General features: G+C 46.1%; 1 protein-coding gene across 1 annotated transcript in view; it reads right to left on the bottom strand.

The window, feature by feature from the left end:
* The window catches only part of LOC138768720 (leukocyte receptor cluster member 8 homolog), a 39556-nt gene extending 17386 nt beyond the window's left edge, over positions 1-22170 (bottom strand). The window contains exons 1-7 of the mRNA XM_069946676.1: positions 22006-22170; positions 13560-13729; positions 13416-13478; positions 13246-13326; positions 6696-6948; positions 4530-4631; positions 4373-4441 (exon numbers count right to left, since the gene is read on the bottom strand). Coding sequence (XP_069802777.1) covers positions 4373-4441; positions 4530-4631; positions 6696-6948; positions 13246-13326; positions 13416-13478; positions 13560-13729; positions 22006-22170 — 903 coding nt within the window. The remainder of the gene's footprint in view (positions 1-4372; positions 4442-4529; positions 4632-6695; positions 6949-13245; positions 13327-13415; positions 13479-13559; positions 13730-22005) is intronic.
* Between the last annotated feature and the right edge of the window lie 4947 nt (positions 22171-27117).

The following is a 27117-nucleotide window of genomic DNA, read 5'->3' as shown; positions in this document are numbered from 1 at the left end:
TAGGGAAGTGACCCCAGAACATCACTAATAGGGGATAGGGGGAGATGTTTTTGTTCTTTCCCCTATTAGTGATGTTCTGGGGTCACTTCCCTACACTGAGCCCCCACAGATCTATGTATTCTTATATGCCACAAAGCATTCAGTGTATAGGACCCAACTACAACAGCTGCAGGCACTACAACTCCCAGCATGTACTGACAGTCTGCAGCCCTCAGGATATGCTGGGAGTTGTAGTACAGTAGTACAATCCTATGATAACTGCCGCTGTAGACAGATGTATTACTGGACCTTCAGGGCTGATGGTTGTCACCCACAGATTGCAGCCACCAGGAGCCTCTGCACACAGTGATTTATTACAGGGTTGTCCTCTCAGAGACTACAACTCCCAGCATACCCTGAGAGCTGTATAAATGGAGGGTGTTCTGAGATTTGTCACAGATACAGATGAATTCAGGAAAGGAGCGGGTCAGCATGTCGTGTCTCACTGGTTGTATATTGGTGGCTCCAGGTACCCCAGTCCAACACTGGACAGAACCAGTCCCCCGGCCTCCTTCCTTCCTCCATCACATCTGTTTGATGAGAACAGCGGGCATCAAGCAGAGCGGCACCCAAGTGCCAGGGTATATACCATGCATGTACAGTAACGGCGCGGCGGGGGGGGGGGGGGGGGGTGGTGAGGGGGGGGCGCCTCTGCGTGCAAAGTGCCTAGGGCAGCATGAACTCTAAATACAGGCCTGCATGTGGGGTATTTCCGTACTCAGGGAAAATTGCTCTACACATTTTGTGGTTTTCTTTATCTTTTAACCCCTTGTTAAAATGAAAAAATCAAGACAAGATCAATGATTTAGTGTAAAAATGAACATTTTTTTACTCTAAATGTTGGTCTAGCCTTGATTTTTTCCATTTCCACAAGGGGTTAAAAAAGGAAACGAAAGCAATGCGTGTAGGGTAATTTCCCCTGAGTACGAAAATACCCCACATGTGGACATAATGTGCCATATGGGCACAGGGCAAGCGACCAAAGGGACAGAGCGCGATTTAGAGGCTGGAATGGAGGATGGAGGCCATGTCGCAATTACAAAGCTCCTGTGCTGCCAGGACAGTAGAAACCCCCCACAAGTGACCCCATTCTGGAAACTACACCCCATAAGGAATCTAACAAGGGGTGCAGTGAGCATATGGACCCCACTGGTGATGGGCACATATGTAGAACATGTGGTGTGAAAATAAAAAATCCCATTTTTTTTTCATTTTTATGGCACAAATGTGCCCTTCACCAGGGGGCCATATCCCCGCTGCCCCCCTTGTTAGATTCCTTATGGCAGGCATGTCCAAAGTCCGGCCGGAGGGCCATTTGCGGCCCGCGTTCCGAACTTTTACGGCCCCCAGGTATCCAGCTTGCTATTATCTGCCTGTGTTATAAAGCATATAGCATGTAAAATGGTCGGCCCTCGCACATGTTCACTTCATCAAATTTGGCACTCTTCGAAAAAAGTTTGGACATGCCTGCCTTATGGGGTGTAGTTTCCAGAATGGGGTAACTTGTCTACTGTCCTGGCAGCACAGAGGCTTTGTAATTGCATCATGGCATCCTCTAATGGGAATGGCGGCCATACCTACTTAGCTGGTGAAAAGGGACAGTTATTAATTTATCTGGGGGTATTAGGCTAATAACTAGTTCATAAGGTTGAAAATGACAGGTGTCCATCAAATTCAACCTGTGTTGATCCAGAGGAAGGCAAAATACCCTCATAAGGCAGACGACAGTAGCCTCATCAATGGGAAAACATTCCTTCCCGACTCCATAATAGCGATCAGAATAATCCCTGGATCAACGTGACCCCTGAAATAGGAATAAGGGACAGAATTTAGATAATGTAGAACACCGATGACGTGTTGTAAGCCTTGAAGCGATCCAGTATGCAGAGGCCGGGGTGATCAGGACAGGTGTCACACTGGAAAATGGTGTCCTTCCTGATCCCCCTGTTACCCCACACTCTGTACTTCTTCTGGGGTCTCCTGTTTTCCAGTGTGGGGGACGTCACCTGGAAAATGTTGCCCTGGTGCGATACGGGGTCCTTCATATCCAGAAGCGCTGGGTCCGCTCCATGGCTGCTAAATATTAGGGCTGGTATTATTGCTTCTGATATTTTCAGATCGTGCCGCAAGCTACAGTAGCTCGGGCAGCGAGGAACCGGAAGAGGGGGCGCTGGTATAAAAGTTATCCCCGTACAGGTGGTAACCTTTATCCAGCAGTGGGAAGATCAGTTCCCGAATGATCCCCTCACTAGCTCGGAGGATGGGGGGGCATCTGGGGGCTGGATTTGGGTGTCCCTTCCTTCATACACTCTAAGAGTACGTGCACACTGCGGAATGGCGAAGGATAACCCTTTGTGCATTCCACAGCTGGCACCCACCGGCGGAATGATGGGGGCGCGCGTCTCCGCTCGTGTCATAGACTCCATTCTATGTACAGGCGGATTCCACCCTGTATTCATTCTCTGGATGGACGACGGAATCCGCCTGTGCATAGAATGGAGTCTATGACACGGGTGGAGACGCTCGCCCGCTTCAGTCCGCCGTTGGGTGCCAGCTGTGGAATGCACAAAGGGTTATCCTTCGCCATTCCGCAGTGTGCACGTACCCTAAATCTGTAAGTGTACCCTGAGGTACTCTCACAGAGTTTGTAGAATTTCACGCCATACCGTCACCTCTTATTGGGACGGTACTGGCGGAAAAGACGTGTCTGGGGGGCAGCGTACGCTACGCTATCCCCAGACACGTCACTGGATGATGAGGATGAATGGAGGAAAGAAGGATCCCCCCATTCATCCTCACTGGCTGTTTCAGTGTCGGAGGCAATAATAACGTATGCGCCTGATACCGAAAACACCCTGGGGGCCATTTTTATACGGGGATTGGTATATGGGGTATGTAAATGTGTAGTGGTGTAGTGTAAAACTTTATTCCGTGTAGTGTAATGGTGTTTTTTACATTAAGTATAAAAAAAAAAACCTACGCCAAGAAAGGAGTTGCCAATAAATGTACGGCACTTATAAGCAGACCGTGGCTGTAGGATATGGGAAAAAAACACCCTACGCCAAAAAAGAGGAGTTGCTGATCAGCGGCGCACTTATGCGCGATGCTGATCAGCACTCAGCGGCGATAGGGTGCGGGAAAAAAAAAAAACTTTCTTCAACCCTATAGCTACTGATATGTGTATTATATACACTTATCAGCTGCTAGGGGGCAGTAGAACGCAAATTCCGGAAAAAGCCGAAGTTTGACAACGCTGGAGCCGATGATTGCCGATGGGGACCGCCGGAAAAGGACGGAGACGAGGACGCGATCGGGACCCGGAAGACGCAATCAGGACGCTGGATCAGGTGAGTACCTAGCTGAGGTGTCCACAGCAGGTATTTAACCCTTTCATGGGATACTTATATCACTGTGATCGGCCGGCCGATCACGGCGATCGGGACGTGGCACCGTGGCCACCATTACTTTTAACAGTAATGGCGGTCGGTGCCGTTCTCGGACAGCACCGACCGCCATTGCTTTCCGGGCCATCGGGTCACCGATGACCCGGAAAGTTGCAGATCGCCGCCATTGGCTGTTCTGAATTGATCAGCTAATAGCAGCGATCGTCAGCATGGGAGGGGTTAATCACCCCCCGTGCCGACAAGCAGGGATGGCCTGCTATACATTATATCAGGCCATCTTCCCCGATCGCTGCGTGTGTACACGCAGCGATCGGGGAAACCGCGGGCGTAAATGTACGCCCGTTTGCGTTAAGGCACGGGTTTTGGGGGCGTAGGAATATATGGATTTTTAATTTCTGAATTATTTTTTTTGCTGCGGAAACTGTTGGTGCTATACAAAAAAAAAATTGTTTTTTTATTATGCAAGTCTATTGAAGACTAGAAAAAAAGTTATTACAATAGGTATTAAAATTCTGCTCTATTCACTTGAATGGAATGAAGCTGTGCAAAACCACAGTCAAAATAATGAAAAGAAAGGTCTACTTCTAAAAGTGAGCAACCATGTTTTTGTAAGCCTGAATAACCCCTTTAAACACTGCCAGGACTCGCATAGAAAGCCTGAGAGTCATGCTCCATGCACAACTCACATAGCCAAACTTATCTGCAAAAAAGTCCCCCCCCCCCCCAACTCTAGTTCCTACAGTTTCTGCAAGATCTAAGGGCTAAGAGTAGGTTGAATGGTGCGGCGGCAGAGCATGCACTGTGCTGCTGAATTCAAAGTCTCTGGCACTGATGGCAATGGCTCATCACAGGGCTAAGGATAGGTGAAAAATGCTTTAGACCAGAATTATATTCCTCTAACAAATGCTTTAATGTAGCAGAAAGCGTACCTTTTCCAGTGCTATCCGTGCATGGGTCTCGTAGACTTCAACAGTAAACTCTGTACGAATGCCCTGGACCTGTAAAGCAGACATGAGCTTTAAAACAAGCACTGAAAATATGAGAGGACCCTTAGGTCCCTCACCAGACCCCCTTAGTGGCACATACCATCAAGTCTTGACGTATTGATTTCAACTGCTCACATGCAAATGCATAGTCTTGTTTTTCCTTAAAATGCCCTTTTACCATTGTCAAAGACGTTCGCAAGACCTATAAATTAAAGAATAACTTTATAAGTGCTAATAAAACTAACATTTAAAACCTTTCACATGTTCAGTGACAACTATGCATATTTTGTCTAACTCTTATTTCTATTACTGCTCAGAATACCACAAAGATTCCAAAAACAGAGGAGGAGCTCAACTACCTGATATCAGGTTATACAATCTAGCATACAGACATATTAGAGACTGGCTCAATCACACCTCTTACTTTTCTAACTTCTCACTAGAATCATCCCTTACCCATCCATGGCCTTTATCCGCACTCCTTCACAGTACCATCTCTGAATTACCTACTCATTTCAGGCAAAATGTCATTCTTAGAGACACAATAGCGACTTGGAAAACTGTCAGGAAACTATACAATTTACCCTTCAAACTTTCTAAATATCTTCCCTTGTGGAATTCGCCATTATTCCGACCTGGAATTAGAAACCCTGACCATACAGTATGGAAGGAAAGGCATATCACTAATTTAGGTCACTTACTTGATTCTGAAAAAGGAATATTTCTTTCCTGGGATCGACTGAGAGAACAATATGTCTTGCCCCAAGAACAAGTAGTACAGTACTATAAACTTCTCAAATTAGCAAGCAACCGAGTTCAATCAATAGCCATTGCAGAAAAATCGGGACCGTTTGACCTTCTTTGCTCCAGAACGACCTTACGACTTTCCCTGTCACAAATATACCAAATGCATTCCTCCATTTCTTTTGACAGTGCCCCCCCCCCCCCCCCCCCGGCATTTTTGAAAAAATGGTATGACGACTTACAATGTAATGATTTAGAACAACGATTACTGAACGGAATTAAATTCGTCCACACCACTACTCCTAACACAAAATTGAGAGAGCTCCACTTCTGACTGTTAAACAAAGCAATATATGCTTTTAATCTCTCTTATACTCAACACATAGAAGGTTATTTACAACACTGTCCTAAATGTGCTAAATCTAAAGCTGATCTCTTTCACTGTGTATGGCTGTGTCCCCATGTCCACCTTTATTGGAAATTGATAGAATCTTTTCTAACAAACACTTGGGGCACGACTCTGCCTTTTGATCCAATCTGTTACTTGTTCCATGATGTGACGGAAGGAGGTGAGGCTCTCTCAGCCAGAAGGACTCTTCCTCCTGGAGTTCACCTTACTCTATTGTTAGCCCTTAAATGCCTTTTAAATCATTGGCTCAAGTCTACATCCCCTACAATACCAGAGTTGGTTGATAATCTCAAAGAAACACTTCATTGGGAAATGATTGATACCCTACGTAGTAATGAAAAGTTTACGGTTTCTTTCATGAAAAAATGGAAACTTTTTATAGTGAATGCTCTGTCTACAGAAGAAAGAAATTCTGTTATGCAACAATTTTCCAATACAGCTTGGTATCACAAAGCAATAGTTGCAGGTACCCAGGGAGTACTTACCTGTACTTGATATAGAGCATACTATGATACAATTTTACTTCATTTGTATGTTAGAGCAATAATTGGTTACTTTCTTGTTTTTTTTTCAATGATTTGTTATATTTATTTATGTAATTTTATATAAGTCTACTGACTTGTCATAGTTTATCTATTATTATATGATTGTTCTTATCACTTTGTATTTATGTATAACTTCAATAAAATATTGTTTAAAAGAAAAAAAAAAAAGAATACCACAAAGATTTAGCACTGGTAAAAAGTAGGGATGAGCGAATCTACAGTAAGGACGAAGCGAATCGCTTCGTCCCTATCTGTATTCCGCTCATCGGGCTGTGGCGCTTTGAAGTGTGCGCTGCTCCTTCCCAGGTGCTGGAAAACTGAAGGATCCAATCCTGGAAAACTGGGAAAAGATTCCCAGGACGGGATCCATCTTTTCCCAGCACCTAACAAGGAGCGGCGCACATTTCAAAGCGCCGCAGCCCGATGAGCGGAATACAGATAGGGACAAAGCGATTCGCTTCATCCTTACTGTAGATTCGCTTATCCCTAGTAATAAGTATAATGGAGACACCTACTGAGTTTATAACATACGTAAGATAGGGAGAAAAAAAAGGATCTGAAGTCTTACAGAAACAGGTCGCACGGTTGATGGATCTGGAGCACAGGTCAAACGTAGGTAAGTTTTCGTGATGTCCTCTGAAGTTCCCACAATTTTCAGCTCATTCCAGTCCAAATTACCCGAATCCTCTAGATTAGGAAGCTGCAGAACTAAAGGCTGGAAGCGTGCTGCTCGATTTTCTTTTTTTAAATCTTTTTCAGGATCCTCGAAATCCATAGTCATGTTTTTTTTGTGGTCTCGTTTGTTTAAGTTTTGCTCATTACTAACAAGGATAAAGGAAACTGGTGTCAACTAAACTGTCTAAAGCATAGAGATGGTAAAATGACAATACATGGATATGAATAGTGCCATCAGAAACCATCAAACGTACTCACTCAACCATCTAAGAACAATGGCGCATGCCAGGACCTTATCTGACAACTACAGGGATTTGGGACCCCTCACGCTCAATGATAGTAGCCATACTTGGAACTACTCCTGAGTTATTACTATATCATATATGACTGATGGGTTATAGACTAAATAAGTTGACGAGACATAACCACTTTATCATTAACCCCTTAAGGACAGAGCCTGAAATGGCCTTAAGGACAGAGACAAATTTTATGAATATGACCAGTGTCACTTTATTCATTAATAACTTCGGGATGCTTTTACCTATCCGGCTGATTCTGAGATTGTTTTCTCGTGACATATTGTACTTTACATTTCTGGTAAAATGGAGTCGATACTCATAACAAATCTTTATGAAAAAAACCAAAATAACGTGAAAAATTGTGAAAAAATGCATTTTTCAAACTTTGAAACTTTTCTGCTTATACAGAAAGTGGTTATACCACATAAATTATATATTAAATAGCATTAGCAACATGTCTACTTTATGTTGGCAGCATTTATTAACCCCTTAAGGACAGAGCCTGAAATGGCCTTAATGACAGAGACAAATTTTATGAATATGACCAGTGTCACTTTAGTCATTAATACCTTCGGGATGCTTTTACCTATCCGGCTGATTCTGAGATTGTTTTCTCGTGACATATTGTACTTTACATTTCTGGTAAATTGGAGTCGATACTCATAACAAATCTTTATGAAAAAAACCCAAATAATGTGAAAAAATGTGAAAAAATGCATTTTTCCAACTTTGAAACTTTTTTGCGTATACAGAAAGTGGTTATACCACATAAATTATATATTAAATAGCATTAGCAACATGTCTACTTTATGTTGGCGGCATTTATTAAACTATTTTTCATTTTTTTTACACAATAGGGAGCTTAAAACATTAGCAGCAAATTTCCAAATTTTCAGTAAAATTTCAAAATCAGATATTTTTAGGGACCTGTTCAGGTTTAAAGTGTATTTGAGGGGCCTGTATGTTAGAAAGCCCCACAAAGCACCCCATTTCAGAAACTGCACCCCCCAAACTCTGCAAAAGCACATCCAGAAAGTGTTTTAACCCTTTAGGGGAGTCACAGAAATAAAAGCTAAATGTGTAAGGAATTTGAAAATTTTAATTTTCTGTGCAAAGATTTTATTGTAATCCAATATTTTTCATAATTATAAACCTATTACCAGAGAAATGCACCCCAATAATTATTGCCCCGTTTCTGCAGTTTATAGAAATACCCCATATGTGACCCTATTGCGCTATTTGACGCAACCACAAGCCTCAGATATAAGGGAGCGCCTAGTGAATTTCAACGCCTCCGTTATATTTGGTCATTTTTGACTGTACCACTTCAGGTTGGCAGAGGCTCTGGGGTGTCAAAACCTAAAAAACACCCCTAAAGGGACACCATTTAGAAAACTACACCCCTCAAGGAATGTAACAAGGGGTGCGGTGAGCATCTGGACCCCACAGGTGCTTCACAGATTTTCCGAACAATATGGCGTGAAAAAAGAAAAATTTATTTTTTACACTAAAACGTTGTTCTAGCCTTCAATTTTTCATTTTCTTAAAGGGATAAGAGGCAAAAAAAGTGTAGCGCAGTTTCTCCCGAGTACAGAAATACCCCACATGTGGCGATAAAGTGCCAAGGGGGCGCAGGACGAGCCTCCAAAGGGAAGGAGCGCCAATTGGCTTTTGGAAGCTGAATTTCACTGAAAAGGATTTCAAGGGCCATGTCGCATTTACAGAGCCCTCGTGCTGCCAAGACACTGGAAACCCCCCACAAGTGATTCCATTCTGGAAACTACACCCCTCAAGGAATCTAACAAGGGGGGCAGTGAGCATATGGACCCCACTGGTGACGGGCACAAATGTGGAACAATGTGACGTGAAAGGGAAAAATTTCATTTTTTCACTTTCATGGCACAAATGTGCCCGTCATCAAGGGGTCCATATCCTCTTTTCCCCCCCTGTTAGATTCCTTGAGGGGTGCAGTTTCCAGAATGGGGTCACTTGTGGGGGGTTTCCAGTGTTTTGGCAGCACGACGGCTCTGTAAATGCGACATGGCGTTCATCATCCATTCTAGCCAAATCCAACCTCCAAAATCCAAATGGCGCTCCTTCCCTTCGGAGGCTTGCCCTGCGCCCACATGGCGCTTTATGTCCACATGTGGGGTATTTACGGACTCGGGGGAAATTGCTCTACACATATTGCGTGTTTTTTTCTCTTTTAACCCCTTGTGAAAATGATAAATTCAAGGCTAAACCAACATTATAGTGTAAAAAATGTAATATTTCATTTTCACGCCACATTGTTCCACATTTGTGCCCGTCACCAGTGGAGTCCATATGCTCACTACACCCCTTGTTACATTCCTTGAGGGGTGTAGTTTCCATAATGGGGTCACTTGTGGGGGGTTTCAACTGTCTTGGCAACACAGAGGCCTTTTGAATGCAACATGGCCCCACAAAATCCATTCCATCCAAATCCAGCCTTCAAAAACGAAATGGTGCTCCTTCCCTTCGGAGGCTTACCCTGCACCCGCATGGCGCTTTATGTCCACATGTGGGGTATTTACGGACTCGGGGGAAATTGCGCTACACATTTTGTTTTTTTTCTCCTCTTTTAACCCCTTGTGAAAATGATATATTCAAGGCTAAACCAACATTATAGTGTAAAAAATGTAATATTTCATTTTCACGCCACATTGTTCCACATTTGTGTCCGTCACCAGTGGGGTCCATATGCTCACTACACCCCTTGTTACATTCCTTGAGGGGTGCAGTTTCCATAATGGGGTCACTTGTGGGGGGTTTCAACTGTCTTGGCAACACAGGGGCCTTTTGAATGCAACATGGCCCCTCGAAATCCATTCCATCCAAATCCAGCCTTCAAAAACCAAATGGCGCTTCTTCCCTTCGGAGGCTTACCCTGCACCCGCATGGCGCTTAATGTCCACATGTGGGGTATTTCCGTACTCAGGGGAAATTGCTCTACACATTAAATGTTTTTTTTTATCTTTTAACCCCTTGTGAAAATGAAAAAACATGACAAGATAAATAATTTAGAGTAAAAATTTTACAAAAATTACACTAAATGTTGGTCTAGCCTTGATTTTTTCCATTTCCACAAGGGGTTAAAAAAGAAAATGAACACAAAACGTGTAGGGTAGTTTCCCCTGAGTACGAAAATACCCCACATGTGGGCATAATGTGCCATATGGGCACAGGGCAAGTCACCAAAGGGACAGAGCGCCATTTAGAGGCTGGAATGGAGGATGGAGGCCATGTCGCAATTACAAAGCTCCTGTGCTGCCAGGACAGTAGAAACCCCCGACAAGTGACCCCATTCTGGAAACTACACCCCATAAGGAATCTAACAAGGGGTGCAGTGAGCATATGGACCCCACTGGTGACGGGCACTTACGTAGAACATGTGCCGAGAAAATAAAAAATACAATTTTTTTCATTTTCACGTCCCAAATGTGGCCGTCACCAGGGGGCCATATCCCAGCTGCCCCCCTTCTTAGATTCCTTATGGGGTGTAGTTTCCAGAATGGGGTCACTTGTGGGGGGTTTCTACTGTCCTGGCCGCACAGAGGCTTTGTAATTGCATCATGGCATCCTCTAATGGGAATGGCGGCCATACCTACTTAGCTGGGGAAAAGGGACAATTCTAATTTATTTGGGGGTATTAGGCCAATTATTAGTTTATAAGGTTGTAAATGACAGGTGTCCATCAAATTCAACCTGTGTTGATCCAGAGGAAGGCAAAAAACCCTCGTGAGGCAGACGACAGTAGCCTCATCACAGGGAAAAATTCCTTCCCGACTCCATAATGGCGATCAGAATAATCCCTGGATCAACGTGACCCCTGAAATAGGAATAAGGGACAGAATTTAGATAATGTAGAACCCCAGTGACGTGTGGTGCGCCTTGGAGCGATCCAGTATGCAGAGGCCAGGGTGATCAGGACAGGTGTCACACTGGTAAATGGTGTCCTTCCTGATCCCCCTGTTACGCCACACTCTGCACTTCTTCTGGGGTCTCCCGTTCTCCTGTGTGGGAGACGTCACCTGGAAAATGTTGTCCTGGTGCGATACCGGGTCCTTCATATCCAGAATCGCTGGGTCCGCTCCATGGCTGCTAAATATTAGGGCGCTATTACTACTTCTGATATTTACGGATCGTGCCACAAGCTACAGTAGCTCGGGCAGCGAGGGACCGGAAGAGGGGGTGCTGGTATAAAAGTTATCCCCGTACAGGTGGTGACCTTTATCCAGCAGTGGGAAGATCAGTTCCCGGACGACCTTCCCACTAACTCCAAGGATGGGGGAGGGGGCATCTGGGGGCTGCATTCGGGTGTCCCTTCCTACATACACTCTAAGGGTACGTGCACACAGCGGAATGGAGAAGGATAACCCTTTGTGCATTCCGCAGCTGGCACCTGCCGGCAGACTGATGGAGGCACGCGTCTCCGCTCGTGTCACACTCCATTCTATGCACGGGCGGATTCTGCCCTCTGTCCAATGTGTTCATTCTTTAGACGGATGACGGAATCCACCCGTGCATAGAATGGAGTCTATGACACGGGTAGAGACGCGCGCCTCCATCAGTCCGCCGGCGGGTGCCAGCTGCGGAATGCACAAAGGGTTATCCTTCGCCATTCCGCAGTGTGCACGTACCCTAAATCTGTAAGTGCACCCTGAGGTACTCTCACAGAGTGTGTAGAATTTCACGCCATACCGTCATCTCTTATTGGGACGGTACTGGCTACGCTACCCCCAGACACGTCACTGGATGATGAGGATGATGAGGATGAATGGAGGAAAGAAGGATCCCCCCATTCATCCTCACTGGCTGTTTCGGTGTCGGAGGCAATAATAGCGTATGCGTCCGACACCGAAAACACCCTGGGGGCCATCTTTATACGGGGATTGGTATATGGGGTATGTAAATGTGTAGTGGTGTAGTGTAGTGTAAAACTTTATTCCATGTAGTGTGGTGTAGTATAGTTTTTTTTATGTGTTTTTTTGACAGTAAGAAAAAAAATATCCCTACGCCAAGAAAGGAGCTGCTAATAAATGCCGCACTTATGTGCGGCACTTATCAGCAGCCAGTGGCGGTAGGATATAGGGGGGAAAAACGCCCCTACGCCAAAAAGGAGGAGTTGCTGATCAGCGGCGCACTTACGAGCGATGCTGATCAGCACTCAGCGGCGTTAGAGCGCAAAAAAAGAAAAAAAAATTGGGAAAAAAAAAATAAAATAAATCTTTTTAACCCAAAGCAACTGATCAGTGAATGGTATTCACTGATCAGCCGCTAGGGGGCGGTAGAGCGACGCTGCCGGAGATTGCCGAGACTCGCCGAACCCGAGGACCCGAACGTTTCCGAAGGTTTCCGACGCTGGACGACCGAACCCGGAAGTGAAGCGAAGAAGAAGCGAGGACGGCGCAGACCACAGATCTTCGCCCAGATCAGGTGAGTATGGTACACCTGCACCACACACACCTGTTCTGCACCCCTCAGCTACCTAGCTGAGGGGTGCAGAACGAGACAAAACTTTTTTTTTACATTTTGATAGCCATGATGGGCCGGCCGGTACTGGCCGGCCTATCACGGCGATCGTGGGGGTGGCATCGGCGCCATCTTTGGTGGGGACACTAATAGCGATTGGTGCTGTCTCGGACAGCACCAGTCGCCATTGCTTTCCGGGTCACCGATGACCCGGAAAGCTGTTTTCAGCTGCTATATGCTGATCTGTATTGATCAGCATATAGCAGCGATCGTCGGCACGGGAGGGGTTAATCACCCCCCGTGCCGACGAGCAGAGATGGCCTGCTATACATTATAGCAGGCCATCTTCCCCGACCGCTGTGTGTGAACACACAGCGATCAGGGAAAGATTGGGCGTAACTATACGCCCGTTTGCGTTAAAGCCCACCCTGCGGGGGCGTATACTTACGCCCAATGTCGTTAAGGGGTTAATAATTGGTATTGTCACCCACTAAGTAAACATTTCTATGTTACTAGTGCAATGGGAGGGTATTTTGCACCTGAGGTGCCAAATATCACTATCACCAAGAGAATGGCGATAGCTGTGATTTGCTAGCATTTTAAGACATCGACAAATGACAATTTATAGCACAGAATTTTACTATTGCATACCTTTTGCCACGTCCCTTCTGAAAGTTCCTGCGGCCACCTGACCGACTTTCGTCTCCTGAACTGCTTTCAGAGTCTGAATCACTGAAAAGACAAGACAGGTAACTAAACAGAACATTGTAACAAAATAAAGACTGTGCTTCTAAAACTAGGAACTCATCATGGTTTCTTACCCGCACCGGTATCTCTTGAAGGGGGAGCCAACAGTAGAGGAGGCTCCTAACAGTTTTACAGTGCTGAAAATACATTAGTCTCTATTAGAGATACCAGGTCAACACAGACAATGAGATAAGAGTTTTTACTACAAAAATATTCACCTGTGTTCGTGGCTCTTCTCTGCTTGCTGCTGTAACATGTGGTGGTGCATGCGTGCTTGCTGGGATAGACCGCCAATATTACTGTGCTGCTCATTAGATTCAAAGTTCTGATTGGACGTCACAAAAGGACGCCTCTGAATATTAAAGTTTTTGCTCAGTGTGAATGGGTCCTGTGAGTTAAAAACATCGTAGTTTACCCTGGGTTGAATAAACACTTGTTATTGTTCTAAACTTTGCTATGATAGATAGAGATACATTTATCAAGATGCACTCCTGGTGAATGTCATGGAAAAGGTACAGAGTTTTTGCTTTCCATGTGTGTGTGTGTGTGTGGGGGGGGGGCGTTGCAACAAGGCAGAGCCAGTAGCGGACTATAATAGGTCGATTTCAGGCCCTGAGCTCCTGGAATTATACTTATAAGAATAATACTTATATAAGACTTATACTTTCAGTGGTATATTGTCTCCTGGCTACAGTTCTGCCATGATTTGCAAAAAAAATCGCTGCTTTTTTACAGCAATTTTGCACAAATCAGGGCATCATGACATTATATATCGTGTAGTATGCGCACCACACTACTGCTGCCATAGTTACAGTGGAGTTGGGGGGCCCAGGCTTGGTGAACAGTCCAGGGCCTATGGTGAAGTTAATCCGCCCCTGGGCGGAGAGAAGATACTTGTGACATAGATACATACAAGGGAGAGATAGATAGAGGAGATAAATAGATCTATCTATCTCCTCTATCTATCTATCTATAAAATGTACCCAAGGGAGATTATAAACCATTGCACTAGTAGTGAGATCACTGCAGCTGTGTGTAAGGGACTATTTTTTTATGCAGGTTAGGTCAGTGGAAGGAAACCAAACAACTGTTATCTAGTATCTATGGTAACAAGGCCCAAACCGCAAGGCACTACTGGGAAATAAAGTAGCCTCCTGGTCTCATGCTTCACACTGGGCCCCTCCCACATACAGTGAGGATACCAGGACAGCAGAGACAAGAAATAGGCTAAAAAGGACAGAAAATAAGATCTAGGAGTAGCTGTTTATACATGGATAGTGTTAAAATTGTGGTAGGTATTATTCCAAGCATTATTTTTTTTTTTATCACTTTGTGGCAGAACCCTTTAAGTGTGACAAACATGTAAAAAAAAAACAGGAATTGAGGAAGGGCTGGCTCTGATCCTCTGCCGTTTAGCATCATTATATTGTGTTACTGCATCATTTTTGTGCAGGCGCTGCAGTACTGCAATGACACTCCAACATGTGTGAACACAGCCCTAATTTCACTGCAGAGTTTTGCACAATCAGCAACGTTGAAACACCTGCTGCCCCCTGTCTGCATCATCAGCCTGTGCTCAGCAAACACACACAATGTGAGACAGAGGCCAGAGGCCTGGAATATTTGTCTCTTAAGGTAGAAAAAAAAGGGGAGAGAGAGGGCAGGGGCGCCTCCTGGTGTTGTATGTCTAGGGAGATGCCTTCAAATAGATGTAAAATAAAACGCACTCACCTAGTGGAGTTCTGCAATGTTATAGGCAAAACTCTACACTCACCGGCCACTTTATTAGGTACACCTGTCCAACTTCCTGTTACCACTTAATTTCTATTCAGCCAATCACATGGCGGCAACTCAGTGCATTTAGGCATGTAGACATGGTCAAGACAATCTCCTGCAGTTCAAACCGAGCATCAGTATGGGGAAGAAAGGTGATTTGAGTGCCTTTGAACATGGCATGGTTGTTGGTGCCAGAAGGGCTGGTCTGAGTATTTCAGAAACTGCTGATCTACTGGGATTTTCACGCACAACCATCTCTAGGGTTTACAGAGAATGGTCCGAAAAAGAAAAAACATCCAGTGAGCGGCAGTTCTGTGGGCGGAAATGCCTTGTTGATGCCAGAGGTCCGAGGAGAATGGGCAGACTGGTTCGAGTTGATAGAAAGGCAACAGTGACTCAAATAGACAACCGTTACAACCAAGGTAGGCAGAAGAGCATCTCTGAACGCACAGTACCTCGAACTTTGAGGCAGATGGGCTACAGCAGCAGAAGACCACACCGGGTGCCACTCCTTTCAGCTAAGAACAGGAAACTGAGGCTACAATTTGCACAAGCTCATCGAAATTGGACAGTAGAAGATTGGAAAAACGTTGCCTGGTCTGATGAGTCTCGATTTCTGCTGCGACATTCGGATGGTAGGGTCAGAATTTGGCGTCAACAACATGAAAGCATGGAGACACCGCAGCTCCGGACGGCTTACACCAATCCTGGACGTACGGAGAACAATCTTGGGTGTGAACCTCTAGGGATATGGGCTAAGATATGGGCGCAGGTGCTCGCTTCTAGGGTTAACCACACAAATTCCAGTGGTTACTTCAAAGTGACGGTTTTATTGTAAAAAACGACGCGTTTCGGCCAGCCGCATACAGGGAGGCCTCTCTCAAGAGTTCCTGGATTTCTATGAGCTACCAGTGTGGCAGAACCGTACAGATATGGTAATACATTGTATAGACACAGCTATATAACTTTTAATAGAAAACAAATTTTCCTTATCCGGAGTTCCCCTTTAACCCCTTGAGGACCCAGCCCAAAATGACCCAGTGGACCAGGCCAAATTTTGTGATTTTGACCTGTTTCACTTTATCCATTAATAATGTCTAGATGCTTTTACATATCCTAATGATTCTGAGACTGTTTTCTCGTGACATATTCTACTTTAAATTACTGGTAAATTTGAGTGGATATTTATAGCGAATACTTATGAAAAATCACAAAATAATGTGAAAAATTGGGAAAATTTTCATTTTTCTAACTTTGAAATATTCTGCCTGTAAGGAAAATAGTTATACCACATAAATTAGACACTAAATAACATTAGCAATATGTCTACTTTATGTTGGCAGCATTTTTTAAACTTGCTTTCAATTTTTTAAAACACTGGAAAGCTTAAAAGTTTAGCAACAATTTTCCAGATTTTCGAGAAAATTTCAAAATCAGCTTTTGTTAGGGACCAGTTGAGGTTTGAAGTGAATTTAAGGGGATTGTATGTAATAACCCCCCCACAAATCACCCCATTTCAGAAACTGCACCCCCTAAACTGTTCAAAATCACTCCCAAAAAGTTTTTTAACTCTTTAGTTGAGTCACAGAAATAAAAGCTAAATGTGTAAGAAAATCGAAAATTTCAATTTTCTGTGCACAAATTATATTGTAATCCAATTTCTCTCATAGTAGAAAACCTATTACCAGAGAAATGCACCACAAAATGTATTGCCCTGTTTCTGCAGTTTAGAGAAATACCCCATATGTGGACATAAACTGCCAAGTGGGCGCTAGGAGAGCCTCCAAAGGGAAGGAGCGCCGTTTGGATTTTGGAAGCTGGATTTGGCCAGATTGGAGGACGGAGGCCATGTTGCCTTTACAAAGGCCCAGTGCTGCCAAAACAGTAGAAACCCCCCACAAGTGACACCATTATGGAAACTACACCCCTCAAGGAACGTAACAAGGGGTGTAGTGAGCATATAGACCCTATTGGTGGCAGGCACAATCTGCTAAGAAAATGAAAAATTACTTTTTTTTGACCAAAAAGTTAGTCTAGCCTCAAATTTTTCATTTTCACAAGTGGTTGAAAAAGAAAAAAACCTGCTAGACATGTAGAGCAATTCCCCCTGAGTACGGAAATACCCCACATGTGGACGTGAAATGCCAAGTGGGCGCTAGGAAAGCCTCCAAAGGGAAGGAGCGCTGTTTGGATTTTGGAAGCTGGATTTGGCCAGATTGGAGGACGGAGGCCATGTTGCCTTTACAAAGGCCCAGTGCTGCCAAAACAGTAGAAACCCCCCACAAATGACACCATTATGGAAACTACACCCCTCAAGGAACGTAACAAGGGGTATAGTGAGCTTATGGACCCCACTGGTGACCGGTACAAATGTGGAACAATGTGCCGTGAAAATGAAAAATTTTATATTTTTAACTAAATTGTTAGTCTAGCCTCACATTTTTCATTTTCACAAGGGGTTAAAAAAGAAAAAAACCTGCTAGACATGTAGAGCAATTCCCCCCGAGTACGGAAATACCCCACATGTGGACGTGAAATGCCAAGTGGGCGCTAGGAAAGCCTCCAAAGGGAAGGAGCGCTGTTTGGATTTTGGATGCTGGATTTGGCCAGATTGGAGGACGGAGGCCATGTTGCCTTTACAAAGGCCCAGTGCTGCCAAAACAGTAGAAACCCCCCACAAGTGACACCATTATGGAAACTACACCCCTCAAGGAACGTAACAAGAAGTGTAGTGAGCATATAGACCCTATTGGTGGCAGGCACAATCTGCTAAGAAAATGAAAAATTACTTTTTTTTGACCAAAAAGTTAGTCTAGCCTCACATTTTTCATTTTCACAAGGGGTTAAAAAAGAAAAAAACCTGCTAGACATGTAGAGCAATTCCCCCCGAGTACGGAAATACCCCACATGTGGACGTGAAATGCCAAGTGGGCGCTAGGAAAGCCTCCAAAGGGAAGGAGCGCCGTTTGGATTTTGGAAGCTGGATTTGGCCAGATTGGAGGACGGAGGCCATGTTGCCTTTACAAAGGCCCAGTGCTGCCAAAACAGTAGAAACCCCCCACAAGTGACACCATTATGGAAACTACACCCCTCAAGGAACGCAACAAGGGGTATAGTGAGCTTATGGACCCCACTGGTGACCGGTACAAATGTGGAACAATGTGCCGTGAAAATGAAAAATTTTATATTTTTAACTAAAATGTTAGTCTAGCCTCACATTTTTCATTTTCACAAGGGGTTAAAACAGAAAAAAAACCAGCTAGACATGTAGAGCAATTCCCCCCGAGTACGGAAATACCCCACATGTGGACGTGAAATGCCAAGTGGGCGCTAGGAAAGCCTCCAAAGGGAAGGAGCGCCGTTTGGATTTTGGAAGCTGGATTTGGCCAGATTGGAGGACGGAGGCCATGTTGCCTTTACAAAGGCCCAGTGCTGCCAAAACAGTAGAAACCCCCCACAAGTGACACCATTATGGAAACTACACCCCTCAAGGAACGCAACAAGGGGTATAGTGAGCTTATGGACCCCACTGGTGACCGGTACAAATGTGGAACAATGTGCCGTGAAAATGAAAAATTTTATATTTTTAACTAAAATGTTAGTCTAGCCTCACATTTTTCATTTTCACAAGGGGTTAAAACAGAAAAAAACCTGCTAGACATGTAGAGCAATTCCCCCCGAGTACGGAAATACCCCACATGTGGACGTGAAATGCCAAGTGGGCGCTAGGAAAGCCTCCAAAGGGAAGGAGCGCCGTTTGGATTTTGGAAGCTGGATTTGGCCAGATTGGAGGACGGAGGCCATGTTGCCTTTACAAAGGCCCAGTGCTGCCAAAACAGTAGAAACCCCCCACAAGTGACACCATTATGGAAACTACACCCCTCAAGGAACGTAACAAGGGGTGTAGTGAGCATATGGACCCTATTGGTGGCAGGCACAATCTGCTAAGAAAATGAAAAATTACTTTTTTTTGACCAAAAAGTTAGTCTAGCCTCAAATTTTTCATTTTCACAAGGGGTTAAAACAGAAAAAAACCTGCTAGACATGTAGAGCAATTCCCCCCGAGTACGGAAATACCCCACATGTGGACGTGAAATGCCAAGTGGGCGCTAGGAAAGCCTCCAAAGGGAAGGAGCGCTGTTTGGATTTTGGAAGCTGGATTTGGCCAGATTGGAGGACGGAGGCCATGTTGCCTTTACAAAGGCCCAGTGCTGCCAAAACAGTAGAAACCCCCCACAAGTGACACCATTATGGAAACTACACCCCTCAAGGAACGCAACAAGGGGTATAGTGAGCTTATGGACCCCACTGGTGACCGGTACAAATGTGGAACAATGTGCCGTGAAAATGAAAAATTTTATATTTTTAACTAAAATGTTAGTCTAGCCTCACATTTTTCATTTTCACAAGGGGTTAAAACAGAAAAAAACCTGCTAGACATGTAGAGCAATTCCCCCCGAGTACGGAAATACCCCACATGTGGACGTGAAATGCCAAGTGGGCGCTAGGAAAGCCTCCAAAGGGAAGGAGCGCCGTTTGGATTTTGGAAGCTGGATTTGGCCAGATTGGAGGACGGAGGCCATGTTGCCTTTACAAAGGCCCAGTGCTGCCAAAACAGTAGAAACCCCCCACAAGTGACACCATTATGGAAACTACACCCCTCAAGGAACGTAACAAGGGGTATAGTTAGTATATGGACCCCACTGGTGGCAGGCACAATATGGGACAATGGGTTGTAAAAATTAAAAAATGAATTTTTTCATTTTCACAGCACATTGTTCCACCTATGTGCCTTCCACCAGTGGGGTCCATATGCTCACTACACCCCTTTTTAGATTCCTTGAGGGGTGTACTTTCCATAATGGGGTCACTTGTGGGTATTTTCACTGTTTTGGCAGCACAGGCGCTTTGTAAAGTCAACATGGTGTCCGTCCTTTATTTTCGCCAAATCAAGCTTCCAAAACGGTGCTCCTTCCCTTTGGAGGCTTTCCTTGCGCCCGCTTGGCACTTTAAGTCCACATGTGAGGTATTTCCATACTCGGGGGCAAATTCTCTACATGTTTAGGGGGTATTTTTTTCTTCTAACCCCTTGTGAAAATGAAAGATTCTAAGCTTGACCAACATTTTAGTATAAAAAATTAAATTTTTTAGACTAAAAGGTTGGTCTAGCCTGGAATCTTCCATTTTCTCAAGGGGTTAAAAGTGGGGTGGATGGGGAATGAGCAGAGCAATTTCCGCCGAAGGGGGAAATACCCCACAAGTGGACATACATTACTAAGTGGACACAGGACAAGCCTCCAAAAGGACAGAGTGCCCTCTTGAGGCCGGAAAGGATCATTGAAGCCATGTTAAATTAACAAAGCCCCCAGGTTACCAAGACAGTAGATATGCCCCACAAGTGACCCCATTATGGAAACTACACCCCTCAAGGAATTTAACAAGGGGTGTAGTGAGCATATGGACCCCACTTGTGGGGGGTATCCACTTTGCATATAGGTGTGGAAATGAATTGCTATGTGGGCACAGGACAAGCCTCCAAAAGGACAGAGTGCCCTTTTGAGGCCGGAATGCCCTTTTGAGCCCTCATGCTACACGGACCTCACTGGTGACCGGCACATAGGTAGGGTTAAAAGAGAAAAATAAATTAGACATGCACGGAGTTGGCTGACAGTTGCAGACATTCTCAGGAAAATAAATAGAAAAATGCCCAAGCAAAAGGACGCCATTACAGAAACTACACCACCCAAGAAATGTATTTAGGAGGTGTAGGGTGCAAAAGCATTTCAAAAATTTATTTTCCTGGACTGAATGTGCTGCAGTAGTTGAAAATTAGAAATGCCAATTTTCACACTGCTCAACTGTAAGGCCAGTATGACTCTCCACGTCGGCATTTGATGCCGTCATGGAAAGTCTGCCCTCCACTAAAGGGCCAGTTCACACTGAGTAAACACGGCGTTATTCCGTGGCGGACCTCTCCGCCGTGCTCAGTGTGCTGCTGTAAGTGATTGAGAGGGTGCTCGCTGGTCCGCTCCCTGTCCTCTCCGCTCAAACTAGCGTGCGTCCTCTCATTCACTTACAGCAGCACACTGAGCACAGTGGGATTTACACCGTGTTTACTCATTGTGAACTGGCCCTAAGGGTGCGTTCACACCGAGCAAAAACGTTGGAATTCCACCTGCCCCAGTGTAAACCAGTGTGTCTATGGGAGGGCTTGCACGCCTCCGCTCAAAGAACTGACATGTAAATTCTTTGAGCGGAGACGCGCGAGCCCTCCCATACTAACACTGTTTGAGACTGAGACAAGTGGAGCTCTGCTTTGGAATTCCCCCGATTTTGCTCAGTGTGATCATGCCCTAATTATGCCGTGTATGTTCCTTCTAGAAAAAAAAAATCTAAATCTGGCTCTAATTATAAGCCTGCAAATACAATGGGCCTTGGGAGCCCATGTGTATTTGAGGTCTAAATTAGGAGATAGGCACGGCATTGGCTGACAGTTGAAACATAGAAGCTCAACTGTCAGGCCAGTATGACTTTCCACATCGGCATGTGATGCCGACATGGAAAGTCTGCCCTCCACTAATTATGCCGTGTATGGGTCTATTTACACAGAAAGATTATCTGACAGATTATGTGCCAAAGATTTGAAGCCAAAGCCAGGAATGGATTTGAAAGTGGAGAAATCTCAGACTTTCCTTTACGACCTGATCTCTGTTTATAGTCTGTTTCCAAAGCTGGATCAGAGATCAGGTCATAAAGGAAAGCCTGAGATTTCTCCTCTTTCAAATCCATTCCTGGCGTTGGCTTCAAATCTTTGGCAGATAATCTTTCCGTGTAAATGGACCCTATGTACCCTATATAAAAATAAAATAAAATAAAAATAAACCCTACATGTGGCCAGTAGAGATGAGCGAACTGTTCGGACTTTTGGTCCGATGGCATCGGCGCTCTCTCGTAATGCCTGTGTTCCTGGCTGCATATTTGCGCTCCCGGGAATATGTGGCCAGTATATTCCAGGGAATCCATGTTGAATTCCCTGGAATATCCTGCCCGCATATTCGCGGGAGCGCAACTATGCAGCCGGGATCACAGGCATTACGAGAGAGCGACCAAAAGTCCAACGGTCCGCTCATCTCTAGTGACCAGTGACCAGAAGTAGAAAGGACAAATTTGGGAATTTTGAAGATTGGCAATTAATACTCCATGGACGTATGGTACGTCTTGAAGCATTCTTTTATACAGAGGCCAGGTTTATCAGGACATGTATCACACTGAAAACACGTGTCCTTTCTAAACCCCCTTTTGTAGCACACGCGACACCTTTTCTGGCTTTTGCCCTTCTTGCCAGTGTGAGGGACTTCGCCAGGAAAGTGCTGCCCTGGCACGATACGGGGACCTCCAGTTGCAGCTGCAGAAGTACTAGGCCCTCCTCCTTCTCCTCCACAAAAAATCAGGGCCTTGACAACTGCCTCCTGAAACTGGAGGTATTTCCCAGGGTGGCCGGCACAACGGTAAAGTACAAACGCGTTGTACATTGCCGTTTGGACCATGTGCACGGCTAACTTTTTGTACCAGATGTTTGTTTTCCGCAGAGCACTATATGGCTTTAGGACTTGATCTGAAAGATCAACTCCTCCCATATACCGATTGTAGTCCAAAATACAATCGGGTTTGAGTGCTACTGCGGTGGTACCGCGGACAGGGACAGGGGTCGTGCCAGGACCATGGATAGTAGTCAAAATAAGGACATCGCGTTTGTCCTTATATTTGACTAATACCAGGTTGTCGCTACAATGGGCCTTGAAGACACCCCGTCGCAGTACTTCTGCCACAGGAGATCTTGGGAGGCCTCTCTGATTTTTCCTCACAGTGCCGCAAGCTACAGTAGCTCGGGTACTGAGGGATTTGAAAAGAGGGAGACTGGTATAAAAGTTATCCACGTAGAGGTGGTAACCTTTATCCAGTAGTGGGAACATCAGTTCCCACACAAGCTTCCCACTAACTCCCAGAGTGGGGGGACATTCTGGAGGTTGGATGTGGGTGTCCCTCCCTTCATAAACTCTAAATCTGTGAGTGTACCCTGAGGTACTCTCACAGAGTTTGTAGAGTTTGATGCCGTACCTTGCCCTCTTACTTGGAAGGTACTGGCGAAATTGGACTCTCCCCTTGAAGCTGACAAGGGATTCGTCAATGGAGATATATTTCCCTGGGATATATACCTCCGAAAATTTGGCCGCAAGATGATCAATGACCGGCCTAATTTTGTATAGGCGGTCGTAAGAGGGATCATCTCGGGGGGGGCACCTTGCATTATCGTTGTAATGCAGGAATTTGAGGATGGCCTCAAAGCGATGCCTTGTCATGGCCATCCGGTGTATTGGAGTGTTATATAAAATATCCACACTCCAATACTGCCTAATTCGGGGTTTTTTAACTAGCCCCATGTGCAGCAGAAGACCCCAAAACGTGGTCATTTCTGCTGCATCAACTGGGGTCCAGCTGTGGGATCCCGAAAAAAAAGAGGAGACGGGGTGCTGAGCCAGAAACTGCTGGGCGTACAAATTAGTTTGCACGACCATCAGACTTATCAGTTCATCACTGAAAAAGAGCTTAAAAAATTTCAGTGAAGCCTGAGGGGTCAAATTGGATTCCCGATTGTCCCACAAAATCGGGAATCTGTGGCTCAAAATTGGGGGGGACTGGGGTCCAGATGGGCTCACTTGTATGGGGGGCTGGGGTGGAGATGGGGTCACTGGGGTGGAGATCGGGGGAGGCTGCCCGAGGCGTTCGCCTTGGACGCCTTCGGCGCCTTGGGGGTTCATCATCGCTACATGATGAAGAGGAGGAGGAGGAGGTCGAAACGAGGAAAGTAGGATCTTCCTCTTCTCCCTCACTGGCTGTATCGGTGTCAGAGGCAATAAGAGCATATGCCTCTTCAGCCGAATACAGACGATGGGACATTTTTGTAAGATTTAGATATGGGGGGTTATGTAAATCAGTAAAATTTATTTATGTGTAGTGTGTGTGTTTTTTACACTTACACTTTTCAAGGGAAAAAAAAACTGTGCCCACTTGTTGCTGATCAGTGAATAGTCACTGATCAGAACAAGAGAGACAGGGGGGATGGCAGAGGGGTGGGCAGGTGAGGGGGTGGGTGGCGGAGGAACTGTCTGAGTGGGCAAAGAGAGTCAGGGGGGAGAAGCTGGCACAGGGGTGGGCAGGTGAGGTGGCCAGGTGAGGGGGAGGGTGGCAGAGGAACGGTCTGAGTGGGCAAAGTGACTCAGGGGGGAGAGGCTGGTACAGGGGTGGGTCGGTGAGGTGGGCAGGTGAGGTCTGAGGGGGCAAAGAGAGGCAGAGGGACTGGGCAGCACGGACGCAAAAAAAGGGGGAAAAAAGTATTTGTTAGAGAAAAAAAGGGGCACACTTGTTGCTGATCAGTGATTAGTCACTGATCAGAACAAGAGAAACGGGGCGGTGGGTGGGGGTTGGAGGAACAAAGAGGCAAGGGTGGAGGATGGCACAGGGGTGGGCAGGTGAGGTGGGGGGGAACTGTCTGAGGAGGCAAAGAGGGGCAGAGAGGATGGCACAGGGGTGGGCAGGTGGAGGATGGCACAGGGGTGGGCAGGTGGAGGATGGCACAGGGGTGGGCAGGTGAGGCTGGTGGAGGAACGGTCTGAGGGGTCAAAAAGAGGCAGGGGGAGGCTGGCACAGGGGTGGGAAAGTGAGGTGGGCAGATGAGGGGGCGGTGCGGAGGAACGGTCTGAGGGGGGCAAAGAGAGGCAGGGGGACCGCTAGCAGCACAGAGGATGCTGCTAGCAGGATCTCCCTGCACACACTATGCCACCGACGGATGCGACAGCACGGGCAGCACGGAGTGGCGCAGGGGAAAACAAAAAAAAAAAACTTGTGCCCACTTGTTGCTGATCAGTGATGAGTCACTGATCAGAACAAGAGAGACAGGAGCAGCAGCAGCAGTAGAACTACTGCTGCTGCACAGTCACAAATTTCAGGAGATCAGCCAGGCAGCACACAGTGGGCACTGCTGGCTGATCACCCTGCACTATGCCACCAACGAGGCTGGCACAGATGGGGGGGGAGCACAAGAACAGTGGGAGGGCACAGGGGAGAAGGAGAGGATGACAGGGGGGGAGAAGAGGATGACAGGGGGGGGAGAAGAGGAGGAAGACAAGGGGGAGAAGAGGAGGAAGACAAGGGGGAGAAGAGGGGGAAGACAGAGGAGGAAGGGGGGCAGTAGCTGATGGGAAGAGGGGGGGAAGATGGCACAGGGGGGCAGATGGCACAGCGGCGGATCTCACAGGGGGGCGGATGGCACAGGGGAGCGATGGTACAGGGGGGCGATGGCACAGGGGGTAATGGGACAGGGGGGCGGATCTCACAGGGGGGCGGATGGCACAGGGGCGGATCTCACAGGGGGGCGGATGGCACAGGGGCGGATCTCACAGGGGGGCGGATGGCACAGGGGAGTGATGGCACAGGGGGGCGATGGCACAGGGGGGGGGCGATGGCACAGGGGGGGGCGATGACGGGGCACAACGGGGCAGCAGCGGGCAACTCACAAACACCCTCTCTGCTCGGCGATCCTGACGAAAAGGAGGGCGAGCAGGGAGGGATCAATATTTTGAAACGCCCGCCTCGCCCGTGATTGGCCAGTTACTGGCAAACGGCCAATCCGGGTGATCGGGGGGCGGGGGTCACGTGGTACACGCGGGGGTCACGTGGTCCGGCATAACCGTGATTGGTGCTGTCTCTGACAGCACCAATCACGGTGTTCTAACGTCATACCGGCCCACAATGCACCGGTATTGCTGTGATTGGCTGCCCTTAATTGGCCAGCCAATCACAGCGATCGTGATGGCGTGGGGGACGCGATTCCGCGGCTGCAGGTGAGTAAAAGGTCGCTGCTGAAAGGATCAGCAGCGATCTTTACTTTATATGTTTTTATTAACCCCCTGCAGCGCGGAATGCCCATGACGTAACGTTACGTCATGGGTCGTCTGGGGACAGACTTCCATGACGTAACGTTACGTCCAGGGTCGTCTAGGGGTTAAAGACACTGGTCTAAAGTATAAGCTAGGGAATTCCTTTTATCAGAACAGTCACAAAAACATTCCATGGGGGAAACCAAGTACCATATCCTTTACCTGTGCATTAGCTTGGCCATCATTTGATCCTTTTGTAGCACTCCCTGCACTGGCTTTACTTATGTTGGCCAGAGCTTGCCGTGCCTTCTCACACTCTGGATTCACATGCATTGGTGTCTCTAAACCACCATCTCTACTTTCACTGTACTGCTGAACCCTGAATAAAAAATAGGATTAACGTATTTTTCGTTTTAGAAGACGCATTTTTTAACAAGAAAATATCTTGTTAAAAAAAGTGCCAGCGTCTTATATTCAGGAGACTCTGCCCCTTGCTAGCATTTTAAGACATCGACAAATGACAATTTATAGCACAGAATTTTACTATTGCATACCTTTTGCCACGTCCCTTCTGAAAGTTCCTGCGGCCACCTGACCGACTTTCGTCTCCTGAACTGCTTTCAGAGTCTGAATCACTGAAAAGACAACACAGGTAACTAAACAGAACATTGTAACAAAATAAAGACTGTGCTTCTAAAACTAGGAACTCATCATGGTTTCTTACCCGCACCGGTATCTCTTGAAGGGGGAGCCAACAGTAGAGGAGGCTCCTAACAGTTTTACAGTGCTGAAAATACATTAGTCTCTATTAGAGATACCAGGTCAACACAGACAATGAGATAAGAGTTTTTACTACAAAAATATTCACCTGTGTTCGTGGCTCTTCTCTGCTTGCTGCTGTAACATGTGGTGGTGCATGCGTGCTTGCTGGGATAGACCGCCAATATTACTGTGCTGCTTATTAGATTCAAAGTTCTGATTGGACGTCACAAAAGGACGCCTCTGAATATTAAAGTTTTTGCTCAGTGTGAATGGGTCCTGTGAGTTAAAAACATCGTAGTTT

Source organism: Dendropsophus ebraccatus, chromosome 12, assembly GCF_027789765.1.
Source record: "Dendropsophus ebraccatus isolate aDenEbr1 chromosome 12, aDenEbr1.pat, whole genome shotgun sequence".
In the NCBI taxonomy this organism is placed as follows: Eukaryota; Metazoa; Chordata; class Amphibia; order Anura; family Hylidae; genus Dendropsophus; species Dendropsophus ebraccatus.
This window is presented reverse-complemented; position numbering and strand designations above follow the sequence as displayed.